This window comes from Scyliorhinus torazame, chromosome 1 (assembly GCF_047496885.1).
Source record: "Scyliorhinus torazame isolate Kashiwa2021f chromosome 1, sScyTor2.1, whole genome shotgun sequence".
Taxonomy (NCBI): domain Eukaryota; kingdom Metazoa; phylum Chordata; class Chondrichthyes; order Carcharhiniformes; family Scyliorhinidae; genus Scyliorhinus; species Scyliorhinus torazame.
Genome location: NC_092707.1, coordinates 385,177,894 through 385,201,557, shown reverse-complemented (window position 1 = coordinate 385,201,557; position 23,664 = coordinate 385,177,894). Strand labels below are relative to the sequence as shown.

At 44.2% G+C, this 23,664-nt stretch overlaps 1 protein-coding gene across 5 annotated transcripts in view; it reads right to left on the bottom strand.

The window, feature by feature from the left end:
• The window catches only part of sdccag8 (SHH signaling and ciliogenesis regulator sdccag8), a 727,678-nt gene that overhangs the window by 535,988 nt on the left and 168,026 nt on the right, over positions 1-23,664 (bottom strand). For all 5 annotated transcript variants that reach the window (XR_011948390.1, XM_072512651.1, XM_072512625.1 and 2 more), the window contains one exon: positions 17,497-17,613. Coding sequence is in view for 4 of the 5 variants with exons in the window: in XM_072512651.1 (XP_072368752.1) it covers positions 17,497-17,613 (117 nt within the window). In the remaining variant the exon portion in view is untranslated. The remainder of the gene's footprint in view (positions 1-17,496; positions 17,614-23,664) is intronic.

Sequence of the window (23,664 nt, the reverse complement as noted above, 5' to 3'; positions counted from 1 at the left end):
CCCCATCTTATCCCCCCTCTCCTTACCTTTTCTCCCCTTTGTTTCCCCCTCCCCCCTACATCTGTCAGTCTACCCTCTGATTTTAGTTTCTCTGCTGTTTGGCCTTTCACACCTTCTATTCTCTCTGGGGACTGCCATTAGCACTCTTTTCACTTAGTTTATGTGGCTTTGACTCATCTTTCATTCCCTCACCCCAGTATAAATATCTCCCACTTTCTATGCCTTTTAGCTTTGACAAAGGGTCATCTGGACACGAAACGTTAGCTCTTTTCTCTCCCTATAGAGCTGCCAGACCTGCTGAGATTTTCCAGCATTTTCTCTTTTGGTTTCTAACCACTCTGTGTTCTTTCAGTCTGGTTTTCGCAGCACTGTCTGGTAAAAACCAGCAGTGATATTCAGTGAAATATTGATGGCTATCCTTCTTTGTCCCTCTTGAATTAAATTCAAAATGACTTTGTCTTTGTCCCTCTTGAATTAAATTGAAAATGATTGAAAATTTAACACTCTATTCTCTTCCACCAACCTCTTCTTTATGGTGATCTACCTCCATGGTGATTTCCTAACATGGTATCAGTTGCTGTTCTTTCAGCACAATCAGCCCAATCAGTAAATTCTCAATGGCTGTCCTTCCCAGACTGCATGGTCAACTGTACGGTGTGCTCCAAAGCTCCATTATTCTCTCCGTGTGCCTGTTTCCCTTCAGTGACCATATTCATCAAGCAGAGAGTTAGCTTTCTTGGTTCCATGGCTCCTGATGTGCTGTTTGACTGCCTGTTTGGCTTCAAATAAATGGATCAGCCAAACCTTACTGCAGCTGAAGATTGGCGAGTGAAGTCATCCTGTTTAGCTCATGCCAGAAACTGCACGCTTCAGGCTTTGATTTCATATCCTTTCCCAGCTGCTCACTCAGCTGAAACCAACAGTGCAAAATCTCAATATCCTGCTCAATTCCAATCAGAACTTTAAATGCAACATCCATCATTAAACACATCACATCAATCCCATCCCTACTACCAGCAAATTATGTCTACATCACCTCCAGATTTCAATTTTCTCATCCATCTCCTAAGGTCCATCTTGCATAAAGTCTAGTTTGTCCAGAATTCTGCCACTTGTATTTGAGCCCCCAGTCCTTCAATCCCAGTTCTCGCAGGTTTCCATTGGCTCTCAATCCTTAGCAAATTGTCTTTGACAACCCTATCCCCATTTTAAATACCTTAATAGCATAACTTTCTTCCTACTAATGCAGTCTTCACCTACATCAAACATACACAATTTGCTCTTTCTACTTTGCTGCATTGTGTATACTGTCTCTGCTCCATCATCAGCGGCAGGACCTTCAGTCATCCTGTCCTGGCACACTAGGAGTTTCTCCCCAAACTATTCCAAATATCTAGTTCTGCTTCAAAACCTATTCTTTCAGTCACCTTGCTGAATTTTTCTCTTTGTTCCTAGCTTGGGATCCATGACACCACTCTAGAAAACACTTTGGGGCTTTTCATTATGCAAAGGGAACTATATAAAAATTAGTTGTTGAACGTGCAAGGCAACAAAAAATGTGAAGACAGCATGAAAGAAAAATAGGAAAGAAAAATCGAATAAGCAGAAGACTAAAAGCAAAGGAAACTACAGATAAGGAAAGTCTGATTAGGAATTATATCACAAATACTAAATATTAAAGAAATCTTTAGTATTAGCATATTAAAAAAATACAGTCCACTCCAAGGACCAAAGTTTCTGGAGAGTAATTCACACTTCACAGTCTCTACAAACCAAGCCATTTAATTTATTGACCATCAAACTAGATTAGTAGGATTATTAAACACAATGAAGAGCACTGGGATTACAATATTATTTCACTTGCAAAGGAGTTCCTTCTAATTCAACTGACTCTAACACTTGCACAATGGAATTTCTCCTTGTGTTTTTTCTGTAAGCAACACCTAAAAGAGTTCTAAATGTCATTTAACAAGTAAGTAAATTTGTTACTGCAGAGAAATATAAACGGGATCTGGAGGTAAGAGAGCTGGTAGTTAATGGTTGGTAAGGTCAACATGGGGGGAAGAAAAAGACCAATAGTTGAATCATAGAATCTACAGTGCAGAAGGAGGCCATTTGGCCCATCGAGTATGCACCGGCTCTTGGAAAGAGCACCCTACCCAAGGTCAACACCTCCACCCTATCCCCATAACCCAGTAACCCCACCCAACACTAAGGGCAATTTTGGACACTAAAAGCAATTTACCATGACCAATACACCTAACCTGCACATCTTTGGACTGTGGGAGGAAACCGGAGCACCCGGAGGAAACCCACGCACACACGGGGAGGATGTGCAGACTCCGCACAGACAGTGACCAAGCCGGAATCGAACCTGGGACCCTGGAGCTGTGAAGCAATTGTGCGATCCACAATGCTAGCGTGCTGCCCCGTATAAGAACTTCAAAAATTGTCAATAATTAGTCATTAAAGTAATAGATATAATGGCATAAAATGGTAAATTAGAAAAAGCCATTTCTATATCACAGACTTTCCACCTGGACTCATCTTTAGCCTAATCTTTGTTGCTTGCACAGACATCCATCACAAGGTTCTATGAATTACTGAAATCCTGCAAACTTTGCATATCGATGAACTTAACAGTTTTATCTTTTCCAATGCAACTGTAATTATGGAAGCATCAGTTTAACATCTCAATGCTTGTAATGTTCCATGTCTAAGTTTCTGAAGTAGTCTGAATTACATCGCAATTTGGGTTGTTGGCTGTCCCTTGGTGAGAGACTGATGACACAGGGTCGCAGGTTTCTGCCATGGATCTTCATGTGACTGAACAGGCCGATTATCAAACAGCATAAGTTTGGAGACTTGGGTCAGAACATCCCACAAGATAGTGGGATTCGGAGTGCAGGATTTGCTTCATTTTCTTTCCTCCACCACTGCTCAGCCTCATCGTTGATACGTTGGGACTCAAAAGAGTGACACAGCTTGTGTCCCCATCCTGATGATTAATTGCAAGCTTCTACAAATCGTGAAGGTCAGTTTCAGAGTGTCTTATTAAAAAATATATTTTTATTAAAGGCATTTTGCATGTGTACTTAGAAATATTAGAAAAATAATAATCTACAGGAACAAAGAACATAGGCCCACAACATCCCCTGATACAAAGCCCACAACTCTCCCCGTCCCCTCCCAAACAGTGAAAACAAACCCATTCCCCCCCGCCCCCTCATACACTGAAAAAAAGCCCATCCCCCCCCCACCATCCTCCCTCACACAGTGAAAACAAGCCCCCCCCTCCCTCCCGAGTCCCACAAGATCTGTCTCCGTGCTATCAAGGAGGCAAAGGCCAATACATCGTCCTCTGTCCCCGCACCCCCTGCACTTCCGGGTCTTCTGACACACCAAATATCGCCACATCTGGACTTGGGGCCACCCCCACACCCAGAATCTCGGACATATCATCCGAGAACCCCTGCCAGAATCCCCTCAACTTTGGATATGCCCAGAACATGTGGATGTGATTTGCGGCCCCTTCCTACATACCGCCCACACCGATCCTCCACCCCTGTAAAAAGAACCGGTTCATCCTCGCAACCATCATGTGGGCCCTATGCACCACCTTAAACTGGATGAAACTTATCCTCATGCACAACGAGGACACGTTCATCCTCCACAGGGCTTCCTTCCACGTCTCAGCCCTCACCACCCCACCCAACCCATGCCAATTGCACTTACTCTCCTCCAGGGGAGTGCCCTCCCTCACCAATAACTCTCCATTAATGTCTGATACTCTCCCCTCCCCAATGCCATGCTCGGACAACAGCTTATCTTGCAGCACTGGAGGTGGCAGCCCCAGGAATGACGGCATCTCTCTTGTTATGGGCCAGGGTTTAGAGAACCCCAAAGTGTATCATGGAGTTCACCTGACCCACAACTTTTAATAGATTGTGGTATGGGGAGCACACGGCCCACTGTACAAGTGTGGTACTTCAGAAAGGGAAAAGTTATTTTTTAAAGCAAAACAATTTTATTCTATGAACACAAGTTAACCTTTTTTTAAAAAAAAAAGTGAATATCTTAGCAACCAGTAAATCAAATACACCCCCCAAAGAATACAACGCAAAGTAATCTGTTTGCTGTTCTTTTAACACCCAGAAGACTTAACAAACCTTTAAACATAAGCACATCAAAGTTACAGTCACTACTGAAAACATTTATAATTCTTCTGAATTCACCAAATGATCAAGAGATAGTCCTTCATGGCAGAGAGCTCAACAATACAGCTGCTTTGGCTGTCTTCAGCTGCAACACACTGAAAAATGAAACCAAAAAGACAGACACACCCAAGCTTTTCTCAAAGTGAAACTAAAAAGCAGAACCAGAGCTCAGCTCCACCCACACTCTGATATCACTGCAGTAACATGAGCAGCCAAAAATTTCTTAAAGCGACATTCTCATGACACATCCCCCCAAGAAAAAAAATAAACCATCAACTTCAAGATGGTTTCATTTTTCACCTTTTCACCATTCTTTAAGAAAAACACAGTAAATATGCTTTTTGTTTCAAAAAACAACACACTCAAACAGGTATAATAATACAGTCCATTTCTTTTTTTTTCTTCTTCCTCCAACTGAAATCCTTCTGTTCATCACATTCGTGGCACAGCCTCGGCTATCACGTTTTCCCGTCCTGCCACATGTACTATTTTTAAATGAAATGGCTGCAACAACAAATTCCAGTGAAACAGCTGCGCATTGTTATTCCGGAATCACTCCAAGAACGTCACCGGATTATGATCAGTATATATAACGGTGTCAGACGGATTGCTGGTCACATAAATGTGAAAATGTTGCAAAGCCAGCACCAAACTGAAAGTCTCCTTCTCAATCGTGGAATACTTTTTCTGGTGAGAATTCAATTTCTTTGAAAAATAACCAATAGGCCGCTCTAGCCCTTCGTCGTCGTCTTGTGGAAGCACCACACCTACGCCCACATCACCCGCATCAACCGCCACTTTGAATGGTTTCGTATAATTTGGGATGGCTAACACAGGAGCAGCTTTCAGGCCGTCAAATACCTGTTGAAAGTCCGCTGTCCATTGAAATTTTCGATGTTTCTTAAGCAAGTCCATCAGTGGAGCAACCACGCTACAAACATTTTTCACTAATGTCCGAACAAATCCACTCATGCGAAGAAATCACATTATTTCCCTTTGTCTTGAGGGTATCGGAATCTCCTCAAGGAAAGTGACTTGGGTTTTTCCAAATTCACTTTTGGCTCGGTTTATCATCAAACCCGCCTTCCTGAAGTCGATCGAATAACTCCATCAGATGTTTTAAATGTTCTGTCCACGTCTGGCTGAAAATTACCAGATCGTCGATGTATACCGCACAATTGGATAATCCTGAAACAACTTTGTGAGTTAACCGTTGAAATGTGGTTGTGGCGTTTTTCATGCAAAACTGCATAACTTTGAATTGGTATATACCATCTGGAGTCATAAAAGCTGAAATTTCCTTCGCCCTTTCGGATAAAGGTACCTGCCAGTAACCTTTAAGTAAATCCAATTTGGAAATAAAAGCTGATTGTCCCACTTTCTCAATGCAATCCTCCAAACGTGGGATAGGATAAGAGTCCGTTCTTGTAACTGCATTAACCTTTCCATAGTCCACACACAACCGTTGGGTACCATCTGGTTTAGGTACCATCACTATGGGTGAGCTCCATTGGCTGCAACCCACTTCAATTATGCCATTTTTCAGCATACTCTCAATCTCTTTGTTAACCTGTGCCAATTTTAAAGGGTTAAGTCTGTATGCATGTTGTTTGATTGGAACAGCATTTCCCACATCTACATCATGTATAGCCATTTTAGTACTTCCCAATTTATCCCTACAAACTTGCCCACGTGATATCAATAACTCTTTCAGGTCAGTTTGTTTTTCCTCTGGAATGTAACTCAACAATTCATCCCAATTTTTAAGAATATCCTCATTTTCCAATTTAAATTGAGATATGTCAAATTCACAGTCATCTGGATTTGGTTCGTCACTTTGAGTTAGAATCATTTAAACCTCCTCCCTTTTCTCTCCTTCCCTGTCAAAGTACCTTTTACGCATATTCACATGACACACTCGGTGAGTCTTCCTTCTATCTGGTGTTTTTACCACATAATTCACCTCACTTAATTTCCTTTTAATCTGATAAGGTCCACAAAACCTAGCTTTTAAAGGCTCACCTACCACTGGTAACAACACTAAAACTTTATCTCCACTGGCAAAACTACGAACTTTGGATTTCTTGTCCGCGACCTGTTTCATCACATTTTGTGCAACATTTAAATGTTGTCTAGCCAATTCACCTGCTCTATTTAATCGTTCCCTAAAATTTGACACGTAATCCAATAATGTAAGTTCTGATTTCTCACTCACCAATTTTTCCTTAATCAATTTAAGTGGTCCTCTTACCTCATGACCAAAAATTAGTTCAAAAGGACTAAATTTGGTTGACTCATTAGGTGCATCCCTAATTGCAAACAGTACGAATGGAATTCCTTTATCCGAATCCTCTGGATAATCTTGACAATAAGCCCTCAACATTGTCTTTAATGTCTGATGCCACCTTTCTAACGCTGCCTGCGATTCTGGATGGTACGCAGTTGATTTAAATTGTTTTATTCCGAAGCTATCCATAACTTCTTTGAATAACTTTGAGGTAAAATTTGATCCTTGATCCGATTGGATTTCTGTGGGTAGTCCATATCTAGTAAAGAATTGAAGTAACGCCTCCACAATCTTTTTAGCTGTAATATTACTGGAAAGGCCTCTGGAAACCTAGTAGACACATCCATTATCATCAAAAGATATTGATACCCACATTTTCTTTTAGGAAGCGGTCATACGCATTCAATTAGGACCCTTGTAAAAGGTTCCTCAAATGCTGGAATGCGTATAAAGGCCACTGGTTTTATCACTGCTTGAGGTTTCCCTATCACTTGACATGTGTGACATGATTGACAAAATTTAACTACATCTTTATGTAGTCCAGGTCAATAAAAATGTTTCTGGATTTTAGCTTGAGTTTTTCTTATTCCCAAATGACCTCCCACTGGTGCTTCATGTGCAACTCGCGACACCTCCTTTCTATACCTGACCAGCAATATTACTTGATGAACTTCTGCCCACTTTTCAATCGCTTGCATGTGTAAAGGTCTCCATTTTCTCATCAAGACATCACTTTTACGGTAATAACATTTTGGTGTACACTCAGATTCTCCTTCAATGTATGCTTTCTGATACATCCGTTTTATTTCTACATCTGTCTGTTGTAACTCCGACAATGTTCCTGAACTAAAAATATCCGCCTCATCCTCCACCTGTTCTTGTTCTTTTTCAGCCATCTGATCAAAAATCGTTTCTGACAATTGCACTTCAACGTCATCTTCACTCTTTGATTTCTCCTCTTGTTTTAACCTGTGACTTTGCGACCTTGTTACTACACAATCCGAAAAAATCCCAGGATATTCATCCTTCAACACTTCAGTTGTCTGATTTTCCACTGGCTTATCAACCACAGTAGGCATCACTCCCACCTGCGATCCAGCTATATCATTACCCAAGATAAACTGTATTCCTGGACAAGATAGTTTCTCTATTACTCCTACTACCACTTCACTACTCTTCACTGGACTTTCCAATCTTACCTTATATAATGGAACGCTACTCCTCTCACCCTGAATTCCACATATTACCACCATTTCTGGCAACATTCTTCCCAAACTACATAACTCCTCATCTCTTACCATTAAAGATTGACTAGCTCCCGTATATCTTAAAATTGTGACTTCTTTGCCTGCTCCTCCTAATACACAGGAGTAAACATTACCCACACAAGTAAATTCTTTAAAGACATCTGGCGCCTTCTTATCAATCACCTCTTGATCAGGCTGTACAATCTTTTGCACCTCCTTCGCTTCACTTGGGCGTTCCTTTACCACTTTAACAAACCCCACTGTCTTATCCTATTTTACCACATCAGCCTTCCCAGTGCTTTTCTTCAACCACCAACACTGTGATTTTACATGGCCTAGTTTATTACAGTGAAAACATTTGAATCTTTTCATGTCTCTTCCACCCTCCTGGATTTCTTTTTTAGTCTGAGGTACACTGTCCTTAACATCTCCCATCAGATCACCTTTACCTTTACCACTTGAGTATTTCTCATATCTCCAGTTTCTATCCCTCACAGGCTGAAACTGATGTCAGAAACCAAACTTTGATTTCTGAACTAATTCATAATCATCTGCCATTTCTGCTGCTAATCTCGCAGTTTTAACCCTCTGTTCTTTCACATGAGTTCTCACTACATCAGGAATTGAATTTTTAAACTCCTCCAAAAATATAATTTCTCTGAGAGCTTCATACGTTTGGTCTATTTTCAAAGCCCTTATCCACCTATCAACATTACTCTGTTTGATTCTTTCAAACTCCATGTATGTTTGACCAAATTCTTTCCTTAAATTTCTAAACCTTTGTCTGTAGGCTTCAGGCACTAGTTCATATGCACCTAAAATGGATTTTTTCACCTCCTCATACGACCCAGATACCTCTTCCGGTGGTGATGTAAACACTTCAGTAGCCCTACCTACCAGCTTTGTTTGAATCAGTAATACCCACATGTCCTGTGGCCATTTCATTTGTTTAGCTACCATCTCAAATGAAATGAAAAAGGCTTCTACCTCCTTCTCGTCAAACCTTGGTAATGCTTGGACATATTTAAATAGATCCCCACCACGCCTTCGACTTAGACGCTCTTTCTCACTCTCCTCATCACTATCATCCAACTGTACGTTTCCCTTTATGCCTGCCAATTTTAACAGACTGTCATGTTTCATGGCCATTTTCTGAAGTTCAAACTCTCTCTCTTTATCTTTTTCCCTGATCTGTATCTCCCTTTCTCTTTCCTTTCCCTCTCTATCTCTTTTGTATTCAAGCTGCTTTAATTCTTTCTCATGTTCCATTTGTTTAATTTGCAACTGAATTTTTGCCATTTCCAATGAGTCAAACTGCATCTCAAGCAACTTTAAATGCTTAGCCACCACCCTAATTATCTCATCTTTTCGCATTTTGTCAGGTAATGCTAACTGCAATGTTTTTGCCAAATCTAACAGTCTGCTTTTAGTCTCTGTCCGTAAGGTACTGTGTGTGAACATCTCCACCCCCAAAAACTTCAGAGCCTCTGAAAGAGCCATTGTCCACAACACACACCCTACTTAAACTAGAATACCACACCTGAAAGGCAACACTATATGCTCACCCCTACTGTCTTTAAGTTCACTAAGCCAATCCAATAGATAGACTTTTATCCCCCTCGAGCCCCCAATTGTTATGGGCCAGGGTTTAGAGAACCCCAAAGTGTATCATGGAGCTCACCTGACCCACAACTATAATAGATTGTGGTATGGGGAGCAACGGCCCACTGTACAAGTGTGGTACTTCAGAAAAGGAAAAGTTATTTTTTAAAGCAAAATAATTTTATTCTATAAACGCAAGTTAACTTTTTTTTTAAAAGTGAATATCTTAGCAACTAGTAAATCAAATACACCCCTCAAAGAATACAACACTAAGTAATCTGTATGCTGTTCTTTTAACTCCCAGAAAACTTAACAAACCTTGAAACATTAGCACATCAGAATTACTGTCACGACTGAAAACATTTATAATTCTTCTGAATTCACCAAATGATCAAGAGATAGTCCTTCATGGCAGAGAGCTCAACAATACATCTGCTTTGGCTGACTTCAGGCTGCAACACATTGAACAACAAAACCAGAAAGACAGACACACCCACGCCTTTCTCAAAGTGAAACTAAAAAGCAGAACCAGAGCTCAGCTCCACTCACACTTTGACATCACTGCAGTAACATGAGCAGCCAAACATTTCTTAAAGCGACATTCTCATGATCCTCTCCTCACAAAGTCATACATTTCCTCCAGCTCTTCCAGGCCTACAAACATGTCCCCTACAAACAAGTCCCCAAAATATTCTATCCCCATCTGCTGCACCCTCAGAACCTCACATCCAGCCCCGCCGGCACAGACCTATGATTGTCACATATCAGCGCCCGCAGCGACTTGCCCTCCAACCCAAAGTGTTGCCTGCACCGGTTCCAAAGTCGCAATGCTGAGACCACCACTATGCTCACGGAATATTGGACAGCGAAAACGGAAGGGGCACCAACAACAGTGCCCTCAAATTCATCCCCCTACACGATGCAGCCTCCATCCACTCCCAAACTGATCTCTCCTCCACTGCCCATTTCCTCACCATTGCGATATGCGCCACCCAAAATAATTCATCAAACTCGGCAACACCAGCACCCCCCCCCCCCCCCCCCCCCCCCCCCCAACCACCTCTTCAAAAATACCCACCTCACTGGTGGAGCTTTCCCCTCCTACATGAACCCCAAAGTTATCCTGTTCACCTTCCTATACAAAGACTTGGGAACATATATCCAAACACAAGTATCCAGTCCACTGAAGTTGATTTAAAAAAAAAAAATTTAGAGTACCCAATTCATTTTTTCCAATTAAGGGGCAATTTAGCGTGTCCAATCCACCTATCCTGCACATCATTTTGGGTTGTGGGGACAAAATCCACGCAAACATGGGGAGAATGTGCAAACTCCACACGGACAGTGTCCCAGAGCCAGGATCGAACCTGGGACCTCGGCGCCGTGAGGCAGTAGTACTAACCACTGCACCACCGTGCTGCCCCACTGAAGTTGATTTTGTAGGCATTTTGCCTGAATACTGGCTTCAAGTAGGTCAATGTTTGACAATTCTCCTATTGAAATTGGAGAATGCGGTGGAGGCACTGCTGATGGAACTTCTCGACCACTCTTACATGTTGATGATACACTGTCCTTGGTTTTACTGCAGTGCAGGAAGGAGTATGTGACAACGACTGCTTTATCATGACTTCCGGTGGTGTAACATAAAGACAAGACGCACAGAAAGAGGCTCCCGGCAAAGTCTTTGTATCTGATCCTATTCTCTGTTTTTTTCGGGGTATTTGGTGCCCAAGGTGAACTCTTGCCTGACAAGGGCATATCGAAATAGTCATCAAAAAAGCCCACCCTTAAAAAGGCTCACGTCGGCTGTGGGAATGGCGCAGGAGCTTGAAAGATTCGGCAAGCAAATGGACAGGCAGTTCGAGTGGCAAGGCCAGGAAATAAAATAATCTTTCAAAGCCACGACTGAAGAGATTTTGGGCCCGATCCGTGAACATGGTGAAGGCACAATGCGAGATGCTAAAAGGAGGAGGCATTGTCGTGGCATGAGGATGAGTTCGCTTCAGTGGAGGCAGACTTGATGGTGGTGGAAAGTAATAAAAGCTTGTTGGCAGCAGAGGGCCACTATGTTTCTGAAATGTTTTCTCAGTTGGGGGAGGGGGGAAATGAAGTGTTTGCCCATCCAGAATTGGACAGGGTACATAGGGCGCTCGGGCAAAGCCAAGACCGAATGAGCCACCGCGGGCGGTGATTATCCACTTCCATAATTATGAAAGGAGTTGGGGTGGGTGAAAAGGACTCAGAATATTGACGGGCATACGGTCCGAATATATCAAGGCATTGGAGCTGAGTTGCCGAAGAGGCGTGTGGGCTTCCACAGGAGGAAGGCAGTATTTTATAATAAGGGCGCGAAGTTTGGGGTGCTGTACCTGGCCCGACTATGGATTCAAAGGACCACTTTTTCAACACACCAGAGCAAGCAGAGACCTTCATCCGAGAGAAGTTAAGACTGCTGTGACGAGGAGTATTTTACACTCTGTATGAAGGGGAGTGTTTGTTTGATGTAGTTATGCTGTTGTATTTACCACTGTTTCACTTTTGTCCTGTTGGGGGAGGGGGTGGTTTTAATAGGGGATTGGTATGTGTCCCTTTGTGGGGGTTTTTCCCTTGGAGGGGAGAGGGGTTTGCTGATCTTGTTTGGGTTGGGGCATGGTTGCCGGGGGGCATGTTGTTTGAGGGAATATGTTAAGGAAACGCTGTTTGGAAGCCACTTTGCTAGCAATGGGGAGGGAAGAGGCTAGCACACGGGACTGGAATGGGGGGGGGGGGGGGGGGGGGGGGGGCTGCAATCTGTTAGGAGGAGCGCAATCGGCCTCGTTATTGGTTTGTGGTTGTGTGGTGGGGGTATAGCGGAGGATGTGGTGCTAGGCAGTCTGTGGGCCTGGAGTGGGAGGAAGGAACAGGGAGAGAGGAGGGGTAAACTAACAGTGACCAGGGGCTTTTCTTTGTCTTACCCTGGGGGTGGGGCTAGCGGCCATCTTAGATGGGCCTGAGACCCAGGAATCTATGTAGGGATATTGCACTATAGTGCAAATGGCTGACTCGAGGGGGAGTGGGGAGGGGGGGGCTGTGAAGGACCAAGGGTTTTTTTCCATTTAAAAAGGGCTGGGTGCCGATGTGGTGTTCCTACAAGAAACTCACCTATGGGTGTGGGGCCAGATCAGCTTGTAGAAAGCCTGGGTGAGTCAGGTTTTCCACTCAGGGTGCAGCAGGGCACAGTGTGCGGCGATTCTGCTTTGCAGGAGGTGTCGTTTTCAGGCAGGTGCTATGGTGGCTATGGGGGGGGGGGGGGGGGGGTTGGGGGGGGGGTTGGGGGGGGGGGGGGTGGGGGGGGGGGGGGGGGGGGGGGCTGGACCGCTCTAGGCCCAGATCACAGGCCCTTTGGGGATAGCAAAGGTGTTGACGGCATTTATGGGGCAGCACGGTAGCACAGTGGTTAGCATTGTTGCTTCGCAGCGCCAGGGTCCCAGGTTTGATTCCCGGCTTGGATCACAGTCTGCGCGGAATCCGTACGTTCTCCCTGTGTCTGCGTGGGTTTCCTCCGGGTGCTCCGGTTTCCTCCCACAAGTCGAAAGACGTGCTTGTTTGGTGAATTGGACATTCTGAATTCTCCCTCAGTACACCTGAACAGGTGCCGGAATGTGGCGACTAGGGAATTTTCACAGTAACTTCATTGCAGTGTTAATGTAAGCATACTTGTGACAATAATAAAGATTATAAAGATTACTGCTACCTGGGGTGAAGAGTGCGGAGTACTCAGTGGTGGTTATTTCAGACCACACACCGCATATGGTGGACTTGAAGTTGGAGGAGTGCCGTGCGCAGCACGAGGGGTGGAGGCTGGATGTGGGACTGTTATCAGATCTTGGGTTCTGTGGGAAGAGTTCGAGGACGATAAAGAACTAGGTTGAATGGAATGAGAATGGGATGGTCTAGCCCTCTACCGTGTGGAAGGCATTAAAGGCGCTGATCAGGGGGAGATCATCTCATATAAGTCATATGTGGATAGGGAGAACAGGCACGAGTATCAGGAGGCAATAGATGAGATTCTTGACCTAATGTCCATGGGCTGGGTGGTGCGACAGCTGCAGCACTTAAAGGGTATGGTATGTGAGCATGCGGAGAAGGCTAGCAGACTGTTCACACACCAGTTAAGGCGGCAAAAGGCTGCCTGGGATATTGTCTGCCCCCCCCCCACTGCGACGAACAGCTCCTCAAACACGGTCACAAACATCCCCAACCTTTTCTCAAACTCCACTGCTGAGCCCCTTAACTCATACTTTATCTTCTCCAACCGCAGGAAGTCGTACAGGTCACCCAACCGTGCTGCTACCCCCGGTGGCGATATCGACCACCACTTCAGCAAAATTTGCCGCCGTGCAATCAGAGAGGCGAAGGTCATGACATTGGCCTTCCTCCTCTCCATGAGCTCCGGCTTCTCTGAAACCTCAAATATCGCCACCAAAGGGTCCGGGTCCACTCCCTCTTCCACTGGTTAAGACCGCGAACACTCCCGCCCAGAATCTTCCCAATTTTTCACAACCCCAAAACATGTGCGCATGATTCGCTGGCCCCCGCCTACACCTCTCACACTCATCTGCTACCCCCTGAAAGAACCCACTTATTCTCGCCCAGGTCATATGCACCTTAAACTGTATCAGGTTCATCCTTGCACAAGAGGAGGTCCTGTTTACCCTTCACAGTGCCTCACTCCATACTCCCCAATTGATCTCCATTCCCAACTCCGCTTCCCATTTCTCCTTGATCTTCACCACCCGCTTGCCTCCTTGCTCCCCCAGCCACTTATATATATCCCCAATTCTTCCTTCCCCTTCCACATACAGAAGCAGCAGTCGCTCCGCAGGGTGTATCCCGGCAATCTAGGGAACCCCTTCCAGACCTTTCGTGCAAAATCCCTAACCTGTAGATACCTGAACTCACTACTCCTCGGCAGCTCTACCCTCTCCCTAAGCTCCTCCAGACTGGTGAACCCTTCCTCCAAATATAAATCCCTCACCTTGACCAGCCCCACTTCCCTCCACCTCCTGTATACACTATCCATCCCCCCCGGTTCAAACCCATGATTCTCGCACAGCGGCGTTAGCACCGACATCCCTTCCACCCTAAAATGCCTCCTCAGCTGATTCCATATCTTCACCGTGGACTGCACCACTGGGCTCCCTGAATACCTACTCGGAGCCAATGGCAATGCTGCCATCACCATAGCCCTCAAACTAGACCCCTTACAAGATTCCTCCTCCATCTTAACCCACTCTACCCCTTCTGGTGCTGGGGATATTTAATGACTCATTGGCGTGGGACACCCTTCTGGAGATGTTGAGGCAGGTATCCATCTTCCCCCTTCTGAAGAAGGACAAGGTCCCCACAGAGTGTGGCGCATACCGCCCATCTCTCTGCTCAATGCGGATGCAAAACCTTTGACTAAAATCCTAGCCTTGAGGCTGGAGTTCTGCCTCTTAGAGGCTGTGGGGGAAGACCAGACGGGATTTGTGAGGGGCAGGATTGGTCGCGCCTTCGCAAATGGAAATTTTCAAGCTTGGCGAGCAGGGGTAGAGCGGACTTGCAGAGGTGGGATAACCTTCCACTGTCACTGTCGCTGGCTGGCCGAGTTCAGTTTGTTAAGATGAAGATTTTGCCACGATTCGTGTTCTTATTCCAATGCCTCACAGTCTTTCTGACAAAGGCATATTTTCTGGAGATGGAGCCACTCATAACAGGCTTCATATGGGTGGAGAAATTACCTCAGATTCGGAGAGGAGTCCTAGAGGGAGAGGTTGGGGGGAGGGGTGCTGCCAAACACGATGCATCATTACTGGGAGGCCAACTGAAGAAGGTGTTGGGTGGTTTGGGGAATCAGGAAGTTAGTTGGGTACAGATGGAGTCAGGATCATGTACAGAGTCGGGCCTGGAGGGCCTGGTGACGGCATCTCTGCCATTCTCGCCAGTGAAATATTCTGCGAATCCGGTGGTAGTCTCCACGCTAGAAATATGGCAGCAACACCATCAACATGGAGAGGATTGTTATGGGTTGTACATCTTTATTAGGGTTCTTATTGTTGTTGTTGCTTGTACTTTCTGATATATGTGTTGCTTCTGTTGTGTTTTGTAAACTTTTTGATATAAAATGTGAAAAGTTGAAGAAAAAATTGTTTTAAAAAAAACAACTGCTCTGTACACTAGGGCTGAGGTTATTATGAACCTTCTCAACCTTGCCCCTTGCCTGAGGTGTGGTGATCCTCTGGTTAAATCACCACCAGTCCTATAGGGGATGGTTTAACACAGGGCTAAATAGCTGGCTTTTAAAACTGACCAAGGCAGGCCAGCAGCCTCCCCCAACAGGTGCCGGAATGTGGCGACTAGGGGCTTTTCACAGTAACTTCATTTGAAGCCTACTTGTGACAATAAGCGATTTTCATTTCATTTTCAGCTCCCCCCTCAAAGTGGAAAGCAGCCTATGGCCATCTGAGACTATGGCAACTTTACTTTTTTTACTTTACACTAAGACTTTTGTTGACTCGTGAAGGTCTCTCTTGTCAAACAGTCATTAACAAAGATCTCTGCGTCAAAATATATTTCCATAAATTAGCTGAATCTTATGCCACAGTATATTTCCAAGCAATTTATGGGAAAAGGTGTGTCCCAAGTACACATCAATAAATGTGGCCGTGTCAGTACAAAGTTCCTATTAATTAAACTGTATCTCCTTATACAGCTTATTTTTCCTGTCCTCACTTTTGATTTACCCATTTGATTTGTTGACCTCAGCATCACAATATATTTCTATAAATTAACTGAATCTTATGCCAGAGTATATTTATGAACAGTCTTTTGTTTTTGCTCCAGGTATACATCAACAAACTAGGCATCGTCAGTTCAATGCAATATTCCTAATTCCATTGTCTATTAATTTTACCATACCTGTCATAAAAGCTTATTCTTTTTGCCCTTTTGTCTTGCCCATTTTATCTGTTAAACTTCCTACTCGCATTTTTGTTTTGCTTCACCTCTTTGTTATATTTTGCTGATTGTTTATTTTTCCCATGTTACATTCAGCTCCTCAAATAAATTAGTAAAATCTGGGTTTGAAGTTGTGTAAAAACACTTGGGAGTAAGTAACCATTAGTACAGAGAGCTCTGCTTGCGTGAGATCAGTGTTGCTTTCCCTTTCTTCTCTCCATCAATCCTGCACAGATTTCAGCTCGCCTCTTTCCTCAACCTCAGTTGCCAAAGTTTGTTACTGATAAACACATATTGGCAACTATAAAGTCCAACTTTGCAACACTGACATTATCAAGTCAGTTACACATAACAGTGATTGTTTTGCTCCAGTATGATGAAGGAAAATAATTTTCTGAGTTATCAGTTTGTAATACCACTTGTACAACTGGCCCAAAGATACTTGTTTATTGATTAATATCAATAATGAAATTTACAAATACTGATGAATTGTAAATGTGATTACCAATATATGTTAGATAGATCAAAAAATTAAAATGATGCTCTTTCAATAAAGATTCTTAAATAATAAAATCTTATAATTGCATTAAGCTCTGCACGTCACAAACTGATGCTGTGCAGCAGTAGCACATTCACTAACAATAGAAGCATTTAAAGACAATTGAAGCCAATCCAGGCCCAAAATAGAGCAAAATTGGGCCTTGGCTCAGCATTATCAAACTACTTTAAAATATATCAACTGAAAATTGACTCTTGAGAAACACAATGCAAGTATCAAGTATCATTAAGACACATTAGGTCATTCAAAACCTTTGTAATATGAGATGTAGCGATCTCAAAGCTACACATTGTCATATGAATTCCAGCAGATGTTACCACATTCTTGGATTCGAAGGTTGCAAACAATTGGCTAAAAGGAAATCAAATAAAAACCAATACTTTCCACCAATAATACTGATATTTCAGAAATGCAAGCAGAATGAGGCCCTTTGAAGATCAAGCCTGACACAATACTTCCGGAAAGGCTTTTTACCACTGGAATTTCAATCTGCAACTATGGTGGCACAAAGCCAGTGTTTCAGATCTCAGATCTCCCCCCGCAACAACTTTCTGAATCCTATTCACCTCTCAGGAAACAGTTCCTCACACTTATGGAGACTCCTACCTGTTCTCGGAGTTCAAGTTCTCGTAACATTTTTGTTTTGTAGTCCCTGAATTCCTTCTCAACCTCTTCTTTCTCCATTTTGACTTGGTTCAGCTGATAGCGTAATTCACCGGATTCCTAAAGGTTAAAGAGTCAATTGTTCATCTGTGAATTCGATTCATTTCTCAATATTCATTATAATCTTTTACACTAACAAAATGGCCTCATAGTGCCACCCAGAGGAAAACAATGGAAACTTCCTAAACTTTATGTCATCAGATATCCATAACTCGGAGGCATAATAGCATTTTTGAGATTAATTTGGCAGTCAAATATTCAGTAACCAAACACTTTGGGGTCTACTGGATTTTAACCGAATCTAGTCTGCAAGTTGAATCATCCAACAGGAAGATTATTCAAAGGTATCACTCCAACAATTAGAAAGAAACACTTGACTTGTGCAAATAAATTTGGATGATAGTGCTCTGATATCATAGAATGGAAAACTGTAAACGATCAGGCATATAAATACAGAAAACGGATAAAACTAGTCAGTAGATCAGGCAGCATCTTCGGAGGAGGTTCTTGAGCTATAGTTTACAAGGCACGGGGTCCCCAGCCACCCTCAGGTTAGACTTGCCCCGCAGTCATTAAAAAAATTCTTTCATGGGATGTGGGCATCACCAATAAGGCTGGCATTTGTTGCTCTTGAACTGAAGAGCTTGCTGGGCCATTTCAGGGGGCAGTTCAGAGTCAAGCACATTGCTGTGGATCTGGAATCACATGTCGGCCGACCAGGTGAGGATGGTAGATTTACTTTCCTTAAATTATGGGCAGGATTCTCTGATCCTAAGGCTAAGGTTGACGCCGTCAGAAACGCCGTCACGTTTCTCGACGGCGTCAACACGGCCCCAGGATCAGCAATTCTGGCCCCTACAGGGGGCCAGCAGGGCGCTGGAGCGGTTCACGCCGCTCCAGTTGCTGATCCGTCTGTGGAATGGGCACCGGGGATGCAGTGGTCCGGCGCGAACCCGCGCATGCGCAGTTCCACCGGCGCGATTTCCGTGCATGAGTGGTGTCTCCCTTGTCCGCGCCGGCCCCGACCCAACATGGTGCAGGAGTACAGGCGCCGGTGCGGAAGGAAGGAGGCCGGGAGACAGAGAGGCCGGCCCGCCGATCGGTGGGTCCCAATCGCGGGCCAGGCCACATCGGAGGCTCCCCCCAGGGTCGGACCCCCCCACAGGCCACCCCCGGACCCTTCAACGCCGAGGTCCCGCCGGCTCAGAGCATGTTAGAACGGTGCCGGCGGGACTCGGGTTTTTTTTCACGGCCGCTCGGCCCATGCGGGCCAGAGAATCCCGGGGGGGTGCGCTCTCCGGCACTGCACCGACCACGCCGGCCCCAATGGCGCCTGCGTCCCGGTGTCGGGGCGCGATTCGCGCAGCCCCCCGGCGATTCTCCGACCCGGCATGGGGTGGGAGAATCCCACCCGATATTACTGAACGAAATGTGTTTTTACAACAATCAATAGTCCTGAAAGACATGCTTGTTAGGCGAATTGGACATTCTGAATTCTCCCCTAGTGTACCAAAGGCGCCGTAGTGTGGCGACTATGGGATTTTCACAGTAACTTCATTACAGTGTTAATGTAAGCCTACTTGTGACACTAATAAAGATTATTATTATGATAGTTTCATGCTCACCATCACAGAGACGAGCTTTCAATTCCAGAATTATTAATTGAATTTAAATTCCACCAACAGCTGTGGTGAGATTTGAGCCCAAGTCCCCAGGCCAGTAGCTGGGCCTCTGGATTGCTAGTAAAGTGGCATTACCACTATTCCACTGTCTTCCCTCAAACACTTGGAGGGGTGCTAATTGTTTTAAGGCACAATTTCACCCCATCTTGAAGGAAGTCCCAACTCTGAGAGCTGCCAGACAATCAAATGGCCAGCAATTCTCTGCGTCCCTGCAGTGCCAGTGGGAATGGAGGTCACTGCTGGGCCCACAACAGCCCCCAACACCAAAGAGCCAGAATAAAAGGTAGAGATGGGATAGAGGTGTATCGCAGGGACCAGGCTAGAAGGCCTGGTCATGAGTGTGGTTAGCATGGGGGCCTTCCCATGAGCCCAGAGCCCGTGTTAAAGAGGCACCACCTCCCCATGCCTGCCACTAGCCTGAACAACCAAAGCTGTCAGGCTGGGCGCCCAGGCATGGACCTCTCCCATTGCTGGTTAAATCCTAGTGACAGGAGCACGAGGCCCTTCAATGGCCATCAATTGCAGTAGAGGCACGGGTGGTGGTGGGCTAAGTGCCCATGGCATTTTACAGGCAAGGTCTTAAAGGGCAGAAGTTCTTAAAATCCAGCATCGTGTAGCAGGTCAATGGTCTCTTTTGTTAGAAAGAAAAAAGGCTTACATTTAATTAGGACTTTTCAGTACCACCAAATATCCCAAAATACCTTACTGTCAATTAAGTACTTTTGAATTGTAGACACTGTTGCAATAAGATTAGAACTGATGAGAGATCATCAACTTAAAATGTTAATTTTGTTTCTGCCTCCATAAGTGCTGCCTGGTTCACTGAGTATTTCCAACATTTTCTCTTTTTCTTTCAGATTCTCAGCATCTGCAGTATTTTCTTCTGCAAAAAAATAAAGCTGAATATGTTTCAATGAGGCAAATTTGTTTGTGGTTCAGTAATATATGAAACAAATATGCACTTTCTTGAAAGCAAAACCACAAAGCACCTAGATCTATATATGCCCAAATGTACACATGCTTGAAATATGATACACATTTGCATCCACAACTGTGTTATATATGATATACACACACCTACATTATATACATACTTGCATGTATATATTGTGAATTTTCTATCATGCTTAGCTGCTGCAACACTTTCTCTGGCATACTTTCCTGATTGCTTCTCTATTGTTAAAAATACAAAGCATCCTTCAACTCATTATCACTAACACCAGAGAAAACGTCTGTTCATACAAATTTTCAGCAGCATTTATCGCACATCGTATAAAACACCAATGTCACGAGTGCCACTTTTAAAAAATATAACAGTGGCAATAAATAACCAGAAATCTCACGCACACCTTGAGATAATCATACTTCCCTCCAAAGTTAGGAGCCAAATAATTTTAAACCTTCATCTGTAACTGGCCTTCAACTGGCAACAGGTTGTATTAATTCAGGTTGCTTTTCCATAAGGACTACCTCTTAAAAAGCAAGGTGAAGCTTGTTCTGAAAGTCTAAATTTTGCATTTCTATGTAAGCAATGTCATTGAAAACATCCGATGGCAAATAAAGTTTCCAAAATTGTTTGGAAAGTAGGGCAGCATAGAACATGAGTCTTCTGGTTAAGGGGACCATCATATTGTTTGATCTTTCCAATTCTGGTAAATTGAAATCAGACAGAGCAAGTTGGACCAATATGTTGATTTCATTCCAAATATCAATCTTAAAATTAACAGAAGTTTTAGAAATTGGAAGTGACATTTCTATTACTTTGCCAAGATATTTCTGTAGTTTAAAGAGGTTGCAAAGCAAAATAGTGCATATGCTTGAAATTTGTAATAAATACATAAGATGCAAAATAGTCAATGTCTGGCAGTATCTGTGGAGAAAGAAAAACATAATCAATGTTTCAGATTGATTTTTTTTTTTAAATTTAGAGTGCCCAATTCATTTTTCCAATTCAGGGGCAATTTAGCGTTGCCAATCCACCTACCCTGCACATCTTGAGTTGTGGGGGCGAAACCCACGCAAACACGGGGAGAATGTGCAAACTCCACACGGACAGTGGCCCAGAACTGGGATCGAACCTGGGACCTCAGCGCCGTGAGGCTGCAATGCTAACCACTGCGCCACCGTGCTGCCCCAATGTTTCAGATTGATGACCTTTCATCAGAACCCCGAAGAGGCTGTAAGTTATTTTAAAATGCAGTCACTGTGGATTCTGACTTTCAGAGGACTGCTGGAGACCAGGCCCCTGCTGAATGCAGACAGATGACAAGCCTCTGGACTCGGCCATAAGAGACATGTTGGAGATGCACAGGCAGGGGTACATCAGGTAGCGATTCCCGAGGCCATGAACAGACAGGACTGAAGGCTGGAGGAATCCGCTGGGGGGGGGGGGGGGGGGGGGCGGCACCTGGACCTCTCTTATGCTCCTCTTCTCCTCAAAGAGTCAGGCAGATGCCATCATGCACCCATGGGGGGAGGAGTTCAGCAAGTCTCCCAAGGGAGATTTCTTCCAGGATACTCCAAGCGTTTCCTGCTGCTCAATCTCCCCTTTGCCAGTGCCCCCAAATACCTACAGTAGGTCAGGGCAAGGAGGATGCACCGTCATCTGTACAGGAGACCTTAGCAGCTAGGACCCTCTGGCCTTGAAATCAACATATTGGCCCAACGTGCTCTACCTGATTTCAATTTACCACGAAGATGCCTAAAGTCCTCACAGTCAACAGGGCAAAACAGTCAGCAGGCAGCCTCCACTTCAGGTGTGGATGTTGGGGCTGCACCTAGGTAAGATGTTAAGAAAAGAAAGATGAAGAAACTTTACGGGAAGAAAGGTGGCACAGGTGTATAATCAGTGTAAATATCAATCCCAATCGTAAATGGATGTATATTGCACCATGTTTATGCTTGCTGTATTCAATTGTGCAATTAAGGAATGTTGCACTTCATTCTCGAGCACCCACAGATGTGGACCTATCGATCACCATTTATTGTCTCACATCATGTTGTGAAAGGTATGACTCTTGAACTGTGTAGTAGGTCAATCAGCCCCTTCAGCCTGCTCTGCATTTTAATAAGATCATGGCTGATCTGATTGAGGGCCTCAACTCCACATTCCTTTCTACCCCCTATACCATTTAACTCCTTTGTCAGTGAAGAATCTATCTATTTCAGCTATAAAAATATTCAAGGCCCTGCCTCCACTGCTCTCCGGGGAAGTGTGTTCCACAGACTCATGACCCTCTGAGAGAGAGAATTATTTTTTTCCTCTGCTCCATCTTAAATGGGAGGCCCCTTATTTATAAATTGTGTCCCTTGGTTTTAATCACTCCCAAAAGGGAAAATGACCTTTCAATATCCACCCCATTTAAGCCCCCTCAGGATCTTAATTGTTTCAAAAAGATCATTTCTCATTCTTCTAAACTTCAATGGTTACAGGCCCAACCTGTCCAACCCTTCCTTGGGATCGCCCCCTCATTACCGGAATCAGTCTAGTGAACCTTTTTCTGACCTGCTTCTCATGCAATTAGAAGACGGTGGCACAGTGGTTAGCACTGCTGCCTCACAGCGCCAGGGACCCGGATTCAATTCTGGCCTTGGGTCGCTGTCTGTGTGGGTTTTCTTCCCGTGTCTGCGTGGGTTTCCTCTGGGTGCTCCGGTTTCCTTCCACAGTCCAAAAATGTGGTTAGGTGGATTGGCTATGTTAAATTGTCCCTTACTGTCCAAAAAAGATGTGTAGGTTAGATTAAGGGATTATTGGGATAGGGTGGGGAGTGAGTTTAGGTGAAGTATTCTTTCAGAAGGTCAGTGCAGATTCGATGGGCGGAATGGCCTCCTTTTGCACTGTAGGATTCTATGCAATTATGTCCATTCTCAAATAAGATCAATCTGTACACTGTGTGATCACCAATTCCCTATACAACGCCAGCAAAACATCCCTGGTTTTATATTCTGTTAACCTTGCAACAGGTGACAACATTCCAATTACCTTCCTAATCACTTGCTGTATCTGCATACTAACTTTTCCTGACTCATGTATCAGGACACCCAGATCCCTCTGTACCTCAAAGGTTCTGCAATCTCTCACCATTTATTTATGTCCTTTTTTTTAATCCTTCTGGCAAAGTGGATAAGTGCACATATTTCCACATTGTACACTATCTGCCAAATCTATCTATTTCCCTTTGCAGACTCCTTCCGTCCTCTTCACAACTTACTTCCTTACCCATCTTTGTGTCATCAACAAATTTAGCAACCAAGCTTTTGATCTCGTCATCCAAGTCATTACTAAGATCGTAAATAGTTGAAGACCGAGCACCATCCCTGCGGCACTCCACTTGTGACCTCTGTTTCTTGTTAGCTAATCAACCCTCTGTCCACCAACCCTCTCCATTCCTGATGGACAATTCAAACACAGTTGAATTAAAGCTAATTA